The sequence below is a fragment of the Paramisgurnus dabryanus genome, chromosome 4 (assembly GCF_030506205.2).
Source record: "Paramisgurnus dabryanus chromosome 4, PD_genome_1.1, whole genome shotgun sequence".
Lineage (NCBI taxonomy): Eukaryota > Metazoa > Chordata > Actinopteri > Cypriniformes > Cobitidae > Paramisgurnus > Paramisgurnus dabryanus.
In genome coordinates this window covers 26,132,893-26,145,447 of record NC_133340.1, presented here as the reverse complement: position 1 = coordinate 26,145,447, position 12,555 = coordinate 26,132,893, and the positions used below count along the sequence as shown (strand labels likewise).

General features: G+C 36.3%; 1 protein-coding gene and 2 long non-coding RNA genes across 6 annotated transcripts in view; 1 reads left to right on the top strand and 2 right to left on the bottom strand.

The window, feature by feature from the left end:
* Positions 1-12,555, bottom strand: part of sorcs1 (sortilin-related VPS10 domain containing receptor 1) — a 212,648-nt gene that overhangs the window by 38,233 nt on the left and 161,860 nt on the right. For all 4 annotated transcript variants that reach the window (XR_010546715.2, XR_010546714.2, XM_065295393.2 and 1 more), the window contains exons 13-15: positions 5,339-5,430; positions 4,975-5,082; positions 4,283-4,400 (exon numbers count right to left, since the gene is read on the bottom strand). Coding sequence is in view for 2 of the 4 variants with exons in the window: in XM_065295393.2 (XP_065151465.2) it covers positions 4,283-4,400; positions 4,975-5,082; positions 5,339-5,430 (318 nt within the window). In the remaining 2 variants the exon portion in view is untranslated. The remainder of the gene's footprint in view (positions 1-4,282; positions 4,401-4,974; positions 5,083-5,338; positions 5,431-12,555) is intronic.
* LOC141282079 (uncharacterized) lies at positions 6,265-7,962 on the top strand. The gene is made up of 3 exons (XR_012336643.1): positions 6,265-6,785; positions 7,366-7,502; positions 7,824-7,962. It is a non-coding gene; the product is annotated as an uncharacterized lncRNA (long non-coding RNA).
* LOC141282078 (uncharacterized) lies at positions 7,879-9,723 on the bottom strand. The gene is made up of 5 exons (XR_012336642.1): positions 9,162-9,723; positions 8,534-8,627; positions 8,315-8,448; positions 8,129-8,232; positions 7,879-8,018 (listed from the first exon to the last, which is right to left on the bottom strand). It is a non-coding gene; the product is annotated as an uncharacterized lncRNA (long non-coding RNA).

The window sequence follows — 12,555 nt, the reverse complement described above, 5'->3', positions numbered from 1 at the left end:
TGGGTACATGGTGGTCATAAAGAGATGAGCATGGTCAGAAACAATGCTCAGGTAGGCTGAGGCATTTAAACGATGCCCAATTGGCACTAAGGGGCCTAAAGTGTGCCAAGAAAACATCCTCCACACCATTACACCACCACCAGCAGCCTGCACAGTGGTAACAAGGCATGATGGATCCATGTTCTCATTCTGTTTACTCCAAATTCTGACTCTACCATCTGAATGTCTCAACAGAAATCGAGACTCATCAGACCAGGCAACATTTTCCCAGTCTTCAACTGTCCAATTTTGGTAAGCTCCTGCAAATTGTAGCCTCTTTTTCTTATTTGTAGTGGAAATGAGTGATACCAGGTGGGGTCTTCTGCTGTTGTAGCCCATCTGCCTCAAGGTTGTGCGTGTTGTGGCTTCACAAATGCTTTGCTGCATACCTCGGTTGTAACGAGTGGTTATTTCAATCAAAGTTGCTCTTCTATCAGCTTGAATCAATCGGCCCATTCTCCTCTGACCTCTGGCATCAACAAGGCATTTTTGCCCCACACGACTGCCGCCAGTGTTGGGGAAGTTACTTTAAAAAAGTAGTGTTTGCTCGTTACTCGTTACTTTTTAAAAATGTAATCCATTACTTTACTTAGTTACCGCCTTTGGAAAGTAACTTTTTACGTTACTCGTTACTTTTACGTTACTTTTATGTTGCCTGTATTTTGAAAATATTTTGGAAACACACACAAACACACGAACACATACACACAATACCCTGTTACTCAGGCATTTGATCTTGACATGGTTAAAATCTTGTCTTTTTTACATGTTTTAACACTGTACATTTAACTTAAAATATTTAATTGTGTACAAGAAAACAGCTCTTATTAATGAATTATTAGTAGCATGTTGTATTGTCTCGGGAGATTGTGCTCATTGTTAAATAGCTTTGTGGCTATACTGCACTGGAGCGGCAGTTTAAAATATAAACCCAGAATTCAGCGAACGTCAAGAACAAGAAAAAAAACAATAAGGCCAAGACGCGGGATTTAAATTACGTTACACGGACCATGTATAAATTTCAATGTTTCTGGACAGAAATACCAACTTTGTCTGGTATTAATAAGCTGCACATTGGAGTGCTGGCTGCTCCCCGCGGTGCTGAAGACGCGTGATGGCACATATACACAGATATCTATGTGCAATCTATTGGAAAGTGGAGGAGTCATTAGTTGGGTTAGTAAAATAACGAAATTACAGCTTTTAAATAGAAGAAAAAAAGTTTTTTTTGTAAAGAGATATATTTTTTTAAGTTTAAAAGTGCAGAACTCTTCTCAAGGGGAAGAAAGCTATACTTTCCCCCTTACGTGCAACCTATCGGAAAGCCCAGATGAGTTAGTTGGGTTAGTAAAATAATGAAATTATAGATTTAAGTACAAAATAGTATTTATATAAAGAGAAATATTGAAATAAAAAGTGCAGAACTCTTCTTAAGTGGAAGTAATAAAGTAAAATAACGAATAATAATTATGTAATAACGAATAATAGTTTCCAATAGGTTGCACGTAAATATCTGTGCTGCCACCAGTACTCCGTCCGAGCGCGTCTTCAGCACCGCGGCCAGCACTCCAATGCCCAGCTTATTAATACCAAACAAAGTGAACAAGTTGGTATTTCTGTGCAGAAACATTGAAATTTAAACATGGTCTGTGTAACATTATGTAAATTCCGCGTCTCTGTCTAATTGTTGTTTCCATTTCTTGTTCTTGATGTTTGCTGAATTCTGGGTTTATATTTTAAACTGCCGCTTCAGTGCAGTAGAGCCACAGAGCTATTTAACAAGCACGATCTTCCGAGATACTATGCTAAGATACAATTAATACAAAACGAAATTCGCTTTAAACGGAGTGGGTAGACATGATTTTTACCACTTTATTAAATTTGTTTTCGTAGAAACCTTTCTCTAAAGTGAATTTCGTTTTGTATTAATTGTATCTTAATTTCAATCAATGTTTTATCAACCAATTGCTTGAATTTAATAAATAAGAAATAAATAAAAGAAAACGATTTAGTTTTATATTTATGTTTATTTATTATTTCATTTAAACATAAATATGAAGCTGAATCGTTTTCTTTAATTTATTTCTTATTTATTAAAATCAGGCAATTGGTTGATAAAACATTGATTAAAATTAAGATGCCTCCATCCCTCAAAAGTTAGCGTCAGCTGCTTCTTGCTTGCCATGATTTCTTTGCAGACTGATACGAGCCTCTGTCATGTGTGTGGACCTTGTGACTATTGCGCAAACGCGCAGATGGCAGTGTCGCTGTCAAATCTAACCAAAAGTAACGTTGCGCTGAATTGGAAAATGAACTACGTTACGTTACCAAATTTTCAGTAGTAACGCGTTACACTACTTTTTTCTCAAAAAAGTAGTTACGTTACTGTAACGCGTTACACACAACACTGACTGCCGCATACTGGATGTTTTTCCCTTTTCACACCATTCTTTGTAATCCCTAGAAATGGTTGTGCGTGAAAATCCCAGTAACTGAGCAGATTGTGAAACACTCAGACCGGCCTGTTTGGCACCAACAATCATGCCACGCTCAAATCACTTAAATCACTTTTCTTTTCCATTCTGATTCTTATTAGCTTCCTCCCAGAATGTTGGAGATGTCTGATGAGTTAAATCAGGTGTTTTATATACTGTAGGGAGGCATCTAAAACATCCTGGGAGGAGTGCCACGTAGGACAGGTTTAGGGAAACACTGCCTTAGTACCTTTAATCAAAAACTAAAATAATTTATAGTCGCTTTTGACCGAGAGACGAATTTCAATTTGTTCAATTTTCTAGAAATTTTACAATATACATTTATAAAATATAAGTGTTCATGTTGTTATTTTGTTAAAGAGGTCATGCCATGAAAAAATCGAATTTACTATAATTGCTAAAAATAACATCCTCTCACTTTCTGAACTCAAAACTTCTTCCCAGTTCAAACAATCATGACAAATGTAATTTACCTGGATCTCTTAAAGGTACGGTAGCAAAAACATAATGTTTAATTCGAACAATCTAAGATTTATAAGTGAACTTCAAGTATTGGATAATGTACATTATTAAGACGTTCAAATGTCAAAAACACACTATTTGGTTTAATCATTTGTAAATATAATGTCATATATGTTATTAAAACATAAATTTTTTGTGTAATATTATTACACGGCTCTCTGGAATGCTTGATTCTGATTGGTCAGTTGAGACATTTGCAGGTTCGTTCTTTTCGAATAATAACCGCTCCAAAATAATAACGCATAGCCGGTACTACTTTTACGAGTAAGATCGCTCCGCGCCAATAAAGATTACTGTTTGTTTGGCGCCATCTTGTGACAAACACTGGACAACCACGACAAGACACAGAGAGCTTACTGCGACTGAACTTGACAAAATAGAGCATGACAGCTACGAAGCCAACACACAAAAAAATACAGAATGGGCATTAAAACTTCTCAAAGACTGGCTAAAAGAGAAAAAAATGGAGACAGACAAGTATGAAGCAGAGGATCTTAATAAGGTATTACGATCATTTTATGCATCTGTGCAAAGTTTCGCGGAAGGATAAAAATGTTAATTTAAAACAAATATGCCAATAAAATGTTTCAAATTCATATTCATGTCCAGTTTTTTTTCTTATGTGACAAGTAGCCGTGTAATAAGCGGGATAATGTAGAGGCAGCCGGTAGTTATCGGGAAATAAGCCCCTTCAGTGTGATACAAGACCCTCCGCTTCGCGTCGGGTCCTGATCACACTGTCGGGGCTTATTTCCCGATAACTACCGGCTGCCTCTACATTATCCCTTACTTAAACACTCCCCTTTCAAAATGATTTGCAGCATCCGGGTTACGTGTGTTATTAGTTTTGAGTGCAAATGTTGCGACTGGCCAATCATAATGAGTAGTGTAATAATAAGAAAAAAATACTGTATATAACTTGACTCCTTTGAAGGTCACCTAATATTAGAAATTCACTTTTATATGTCGTCTGAACATAATTGTGTGTTGCCTGTGTGTGTCCACAAACACCCTGTAATGATAAAAATCTGCCCACTCCTTTATTTTTAAATCTTCATAAAACAGTCACACTGGACAAGCTGTTGGCATTTTCTGTGCAAACTGATGTCATTTTGCACAGGGCCTGCCCACAACCATATAAATGAGACTAATATTACATCTGAAATTTGCCATATTAGGTGACCTTTAAGTGAAGTGATTTCATAGTTTTATATGGAGGTTCTCACCTGGTCATGCAAATTCCACTGCACATAGTCAGACTCCACGCATCTTCTGTTGAAGATAGACCTGAAGTCTATCTTAACCAGCTGCCATTCTGAGCGATGACTGACGTGTCCAAAGATCCTGCAAATAAAGGCACAGCATCACCCCCTCGCTATATGTCTGGCAAGCAGTGGGACATGGAGACGGCAGTGACTCTAATGATTAGAACGATGCCGAGCGGACAGGAATGGGAAATGTTAGCAATGTTATCCATGTCAAACCACATCAGTGGAAACCCGCGTCAAACTGTCAACAAAAAGTCTGAAACTCAAGAACTGTGTGACACTTTTGGGCGCTTGTCAGAGAGACAGCATAAAGTTCCTAGGAATATCCTACAAGAACTTCATGAAATATTTCTCAAAATAACTATAGGTTGGGCTTGTTGCGCAAGATTTTTAAGTTTGAAGTGATGGATTTAATGTTGAAACAGGTTGTTTGTGACTGGAAGGTGAGAAGAATGCACCGAGTTCATTATTTTGTAATAGTCAACTGAGTATTTTGAAGACAACAAGAGGGAACACTTTTTTAAAGTATTTTCAACTTTTTAAGCTTTACACAGTTTCACCCAAACTATATTTTTATCCTGACGCCTTCTGTCTAGACGTTTTCCAAGGTTTATAATTAAAACACAAAAATTAATCTCTATCATACGTACGTCATAATAAGCGTCTCTTCGCCCGGTTCCCCCAGCACTCCGTCCACAAACAGGGGCGATGAGGTGAAACTGTATTTGTTCCAGACCCGTCCCTCATCGAAACTCAACCTGTGCAAACAGCAAACACTTTCGGATTACATTCCTAAAGACAAAGCTGGCAAATAATTCAAACGCAACTTTACTGCACATTTCTGACATTTCATCTAGATTACAAGACAAAAGTATTACACACTCTGCTGGCTTTAATGAGAATATTCACACTCTTCGTAAAGTATGTGAGTCATCTTGAAATAATTGCGTTGGCTCATCTCACCAATACATGCGTGAAATATTAATAATGATATTTGTGGGTCTGTGGGATTACCAGAGGTGCCTGATGGGAAGAGGGGTGTGTCTAATAGCCACCAAAGCTCCACCCTGGTCTAGATAAAGCACACTGTACTCTTCGTCAAATATCTGCAACATACATGGACAGTGTACAATCAGTATGGATACAGTATATACAGTATGCAAAATATATGTTTGTGTATGCAACAGGTATTTCTTACTACGAAGCCTGTTATATAGCATAATGATTTATATATTAGAATTATGAACAAATAAGTTTGTGTTTTATTGTATATTATATCACGTTGTGAAAAAATCTGAAAGTTTAAATAATTGCACTACTTTGGTTTGAGCCATAGACTGCAAAAAATATGTATAACGTGTCTCCATACACTTCTGTTGTGGAAAATTAAAGCTAAAATATCTCAAATGGCTGCTGGCGACGTCATTTGGAACCAGATTATGCGCAGTAGTGAACGTGAGGTGGAGCGCGGTTTGATTTTTGCAGATTTTTACGTTTGATTTAATTACAAATATACAAATCAATACACACCCCGTTTTAATTGCATCTAGTAACTAAAAATTTTTTAAAAAAAATAAAACTTAAACATACATCAGTATGATAAGAAATAACTAAAGTAACAAAAACCATTGTTGGGAAAAATTATTTAAAGTATAATTTTTTTAAATAATTTTTTTATAAAGTATAATTTTTTTTGTTCCGTCTTCCATGGGGTGCCAACTCCCACCAGGAGAATTTTAGGAGCGAAGCGACAGTATTTGCAAGCCCATGTCATTTGCCTGTTCCGATGTTGTTTTTTCTTGATTTTCCAAGTTTTAACATGAATAAGTTGGCTTAATGTTAATGTTTTGTTCTGTTTATTTATTTATTTTTGCTATGTCTTATTTTGTTGTCTGACAACACAGTTACTACACTTACAGGAATATTCCACTTTCTTAAAGAGCACCAATTATGCTAATAAATTGGCACGTTAGCACGTTATTGCAATATCCCATAGTACATACATGTTATTAAAACTTGAACTAATGCATTGTGAGTCTTATAAATTCCTTTCATACCTCACCGATTTCCCACTGTCTGGAAAACGCTCGGTTTAGTTCCTGTCTCCGCCTCCCAAAATGTCTAGTGTAATCGGATTGGTCAGATGACTACTCAACTGTTATTGGTCAGCTGGGTTCAGCGTGTGTTTGAAAGGTTACGCCCCTGACTACGCGTGGGTTGACACAGATTCTGACTGAGAGTCACAGCCTCAGAGGCAACGTAAACAAGCGTTATATTTCTCTATAAACGATGGTGTCTGTACTGCCTTACCACTTCGAGCTCGATCCAGAGAGTTCAGAAGGCCGTTACGATATAAACAATCTCCTTCAATGAACGCGATTGGATTTAACTTTTTTAGGTGTCCTTAGCTCTGCCAGAATGCTACACGAAGACGAAAATGTGTTGCAAAGACATCCAAAAGGTAATTATAACGTACTACATAACTATATGGAAACACCAAATGTAGCACATAGAAAGTATTTGTTGAAATGATTATAAAACGATTTCACTTGGTAATTTCTACATTATTTTACTCTAGTAAAATTTATTATAAAAGACTGCTTACATACTCTATTACTGTGCAAACTATATGGAAACACCAAATGTAGCACATATAAAGTATTTGTTAAAATGATTATAAAACGATTTCAATTGGTAATTTCTACATTATTTTACTATAGTAAACTTAATTATAAAATACTGCTTACATACTATTTTACTGTGCAAACTATATGGAAACACCAAATGTAGCACATAGAAAGTATTTGTTGAAATGATTATAAAACGATTTCACTTGGTAATTTCTACATTATTTTACTATAGTAAACTTAATTATAAAATACTGCTTACATACTATTTTACTGTGCAAACTATATGGAAACACCAAATATAGCACAAAGAAAGTATTAATTGAAATGAATGTTAGTTCTACATTATTTTACTATGGTAAACTTTATTATGAAAAACCGCTTACTTATAAGTGCTATGTTTTTACTTATTAGGTTTTAAGGAGAATGCAACAGGTTCCAGGGCCTCTTACCTGCGTGATTCATCATCCAGGTTTTGCACAAATTGTCTAAATCCCTACACACAGAACATTTATTGTACCGACTATACGCCTTTGAGGTGCAGGACTAGAGTAAGTTTTATTACATTTTTAAACCAATAACACTAAAGTATCATTATAGTAACAAAGTACCCAAAAGAACAAAAGATGTAACTTTAAAGAAAATATAATAGTCAGTCAAAAGTTTTTTTTATTTATTACAAATATATATTTAAATGTTAAACAATATTAATAAACATACTTTAGTAACCATATTGTGCTCTTGTTTCAAAAATTGTTCAATTCATTTCTTACAGCTATCTATTCAGATAAATGGCATATCAAAGCTTTGTCAGCTGGTGCTATTTAAGACGACACTATAAGGTTATCATCCTGTCGTGTGTTGTTCTCCAGATACGCTTGGAGCTTCCTGATCAGATCGGTCACAATTTTGGCTTTCGACGACCCCTGCACTGAAGATGGCATGCAATCACGTCCTCCTTTGAAGGTCTCTCAAACTGTGATGCCAGGTCCATTGGAATCAGGGCTTCCTTCAGCTTATCTTCAAATACCTCATCAAACACAAGCCTGATCACATCCTCCACATAACTGTAGAAATATTGCAGTCAATAAATCTTTTGTTTTGATAATTTATTTCCCTGCTTCATACATTAAGTTTTTAATTATGAATGTATTTGAAATAAAACATTACTGCTTACGGTATGTCACTTGTGTGTTTTGGGAAGATAGCCTTGTACTTTCCCTCTCCTGCTTTTGTTACGGCTTGGTGACATTGTAATGGATGGCTGCAAGGTACAAATACCTGTAAAATATAAACAAGCAATTAATTTATTGTAAAAGTAAATACTACTTTATTTAACACAGTTACTAAAATACTTAAATACCTGCACAGCATTCCAATAAATGAGAAAATAAATTTTTTTTTGCTGCAAATCTGAAATCTCAGGCTACGGACAGCAAAGGCATCCACAGATGATGGTGATGGAAACATTGTGAAACGATGCTACTGCCTGGGTTCCTATTATTATGCAGAGAAAAAAAACTTTATACATTTAAGACTGGTAGTGGTATCACTAGCTAAATACATCATTTGTGTTACACACCTTTGCTCCTCATATGCCAGTCTGACTCCTTGTACTGTGTGTTATGATGTTGCATGTTTTCATACAGTGTAGAAGGATGTGTCCAGCTGCGAATCTAGGATATAGACAAATAAAACAAACATGTATTCAGTCAAAAAGACATATTATAACAATAGAGTACAACGACTATAACTCGTTAGACTATTCATTAAAACGTTAATGTATTACATATTACATGGCCCAACATTAGCAACACACATTACGTGTTTACTTCGTTTCAAAATCTAAGAAAGCTTCAAGTAAATACAACAGTAAAATACATATAACTTTAAACAAATCATCTGTACTTAGAGTTTCTTGAGTTTGATCATGAGAACAAATTTTACCGGTAACAGTTTAGCTGGTATTTGTATTTAGCTTAGCAACTTAGCAAGTTTGTAAACATGTCTAAACCAACATAGATAAAAAAACGATAGTCTGCATAATTCAACATACACGTGTGTAAATATGGTACGTTGTTTATGAAATACAGTATTACAACACAAAACAATTAGCTTGCAAGCTTAGCTCTACACGCACATTATGTTAATCTCCGGTTACCGGTTACGTAATGTACAGTAAAAGGCAAATAATAAACGTGAATACTTACAGCCTGTGATCCAGAAGTGCACAGTAATCCAACTTTCAAGAGGAGACTTCGCGCAAATCCAGCTTCGGTTCATGAGAAGCAGTTATTGTGAAAACTCCGTGAACAACTTCTGACTGGATTTTTCCGGAACCGTATTAAACATGATGTCCTCTGTGGAAGTCCATAAAGTGCTATTTTGCCCTCGCATCTAAAGAGACAGCGTCTACTCGAGAGATTTAATCGCTTAAACAATGAAACAATAGTTTGCAAACAGAGTCACAGCAGGGACTCACAACCTCCGCCATTTTAGCTCTCTTCTGACTCGGCGCTCCCCACCCCACCCCCGTCTATGAGGGCGTACCCAAGCAAAGCAGAGAGGGCTGAACTATGATAATGTTGGTCTTATCTACGTCACCAATCCCAGGAAGTAAACTGTTGCCTACAATCCGAGTGTTTTTTGTAGTCCTCGAACGTTAGAGACGATAACTCGCGTCATCGTTTTCTTTGAGGTATGTACTTTTTGAATATCGTTAGCATGTACTAATGCACACTTACACACAAAAGGATGTTTAAAAACGTGTATCCCATAATAGGTGCTCTTTAAAAAAAATCCAGATAATTTACTCACCCCCATGGTATTCAAAATGTTGATGTCTTTCTTTGTTTGTTCAATTGAAAGAAATAAAGCTTTTTGAGGAAAACATTCCAGGATTTTTCTCAATTTAATAGACTTTATCGGACCTCAACAGTTTAACGTTTCAATGCAGTTTAAAGCAACACTATGTAGATTCCATGTAAAAATGACTTACAGCTCCCCCATGTGGTTGAAAAGCGCAACAGTGCCTGGTATCAGACACTCTTCTGCAGGCAGGGGGAGGGGCGAGGCTGTGTGCTCTACCCTCCACAGCCACTTTCAGAGTGTGCTTGTAGCAGCTAGGAGGCTGCTCAGGTTGCAGCAACAGTACAATTTGTCCAGTTAAAAGTTGTTCTATCACTGAAATAATTTTTGAGACATTATTTAAAGGTAAACAAACTACATAGTGTTGCTTTAAAATGGCAGTTTCAGCACAGCTATAAATGGCTCAAAATTATCCCAATTATCAATTATCCCATAAGGATCTTATCTAGCAAAACAATTGTCATTTTCGTCAAGAAAATAAAAAATATGCACTTTTAAACCACATCAGTTATGTACGGAGCCCCTAAGGGACATGGAGCAAAAATTAAATAAAGTTTAGTTTCACGCGCTCACGTGAAACTTTCGCGCGCTCACGTGAAACTTTCGCGCGCTCACGTGAAACTTTCTTGTTTCGTTTTTCGTGCTCACGTGAAACTATCGCGTGCTCACGTGAAACTTTCGCGTGCTCACGTGAAACTTTCTTGTTTAGTTTTTCGTGCTCACGTGAAACTAACTTGTTTAGTTTTTCGTGCTCACGTTAAACTATCGCATGCTCACGTGAAACTATCTTGTTTAGTTTTCCATGCTCACGTGAAACTATTGCTTGCTCACGTGAAACTATCTTGTTTAGTTTTTCGTGCTCACGTGAAACTATCGCGTGCTCATGTGAAACTACCATGTTTAGTTTTGCGTGCTCACGTGAAACTTTCGCATGCTCACGTGAAAATATCGTGTTTAGTTTTGCATGCTCACGTGAAACTATCGCGTGCTCATGTGAAACTATCGCGTGCGCACAGAATAGTTTCACGTGAGTATGAGTTTCATGTGCACACACGATGATAGTTTTTACGTGCGCATGCAATAGTTTCCATGAGCACGCGATAGTTTCATGTGAGCATGCGAAACTAAACTTAAAAAAAAATCTGCACATGAAGGTTTCACATGAGCACACGAAAGTTTCACGTGAGCACATGAAATTTTACTTTAGATTTCACCTTAGGGGCTCAGTAGTTATGTCTTAAGTAAATGTTTGTTTAACTGTTGGGGAAAAATATCTGATGTGTAACATTATATAAGATCCTTGCATTACACCAGATCTTAAAAATGTCTCTCAATGTCAATCAAACAATAAAAGAAAGATAAAGTTTAACATATGAAGAGTTTGTTGGAATGCACAGTCAAAAAGCAATTTCTGAAAAATATACAAAACTGAGTTCTCTCGTTTTGGAACCAAACTCTTCATATATTGATATTGTTTTTGGATTTGTGTGTGCCGAATCTATTAATGTAGTTTTACCAGTGATTTTAAGGTATGGATGCAGTGATTTTGTTTTTGAAAAATCTTTTCAAAATAATTTTAGCTGACTCTTTCACTAATAATAAACACACATTTGCAAAAAGCATCCATATTTGTCCATGCCCATGTTGATTAGAGTATTTAAAACTTGAAAAGTGTTAAATTAAGATCAATATAGAACAGATAAAAATGTGTGATTAAGTTGCGATTAATCACAAGTTAACTCGCAATTAATTTATATATATATATATATATATATATATATTCAGACACATGACCATTGTGTTGCTTACGCACTTCTCTACCAACTGAGCTATAGGACAAAAAAGCAATCTGTCAACAGTGGCCATTACACGACAGTTTTAAATGGGCAATAAATGTATTTTAGTAGTAAATACCCTACAGTGAATTTTAGGTAGTGATCAGGGAGTTCCTATGTTGACCTAATACAGAGTGGAACCGAACATGGACGCCTCGATTAGCAATTTTCATTGCTTTGGCCCAAAGCCGCTGTTAAACCATATGTGCTGTGAGTCTCTGCTAATGTGAAATCTTGTGGCGTTATGGGCCTTAGGGCTTTAAGCATTCAGTACACCCGAGTCTGTTTTAGTGCAGAGAAAGATGATTAAAACACCATGTGACTGGTTTAAGCACTTCACAGGCTAATGATTTTACATGTACTGGGGGCTTTGAGAAATCCGCACCCTTTGCAGTTGTTATGGTTGGTGTTATGGGTCTGTTTTGTTTTCCTTTGCCTGTCAACCAGATGGAAAGGTTGTATCAGTCAAAGCCAAACTGGAGTTATGATAATGTCAGTTCCTCTTGTTAAACTGATCAACATAAATCTATAATGAATGAGGGCCGGATGGTTGAGCTTCTGTCTTCATTTCATTTCCCATTTTCTCATTCTTTCAAATTAGGAGGGATCAATTCACCAAACCAATCTGAAATCACTGTGGGTTTACTGGTTTAGTTTTATGGTAATTAAAACCTCCAGAGATTGTTTAAGAAGCAGTAACCTTTCCTTATTAAAATAAGCTTAAAACATAAATAAACTAATATTGCAGTGGCCTACAAAATATGTATTCCACATGCAGCTGGTTACATCATGCCATCATTTTACCATCACAGGCCAAAAACGATTTACTATTCATACAGGTTACTGTAGCGATATGTCACTGGACACATTTGTTAGACGTGAAACCCATTGATGTATCGGC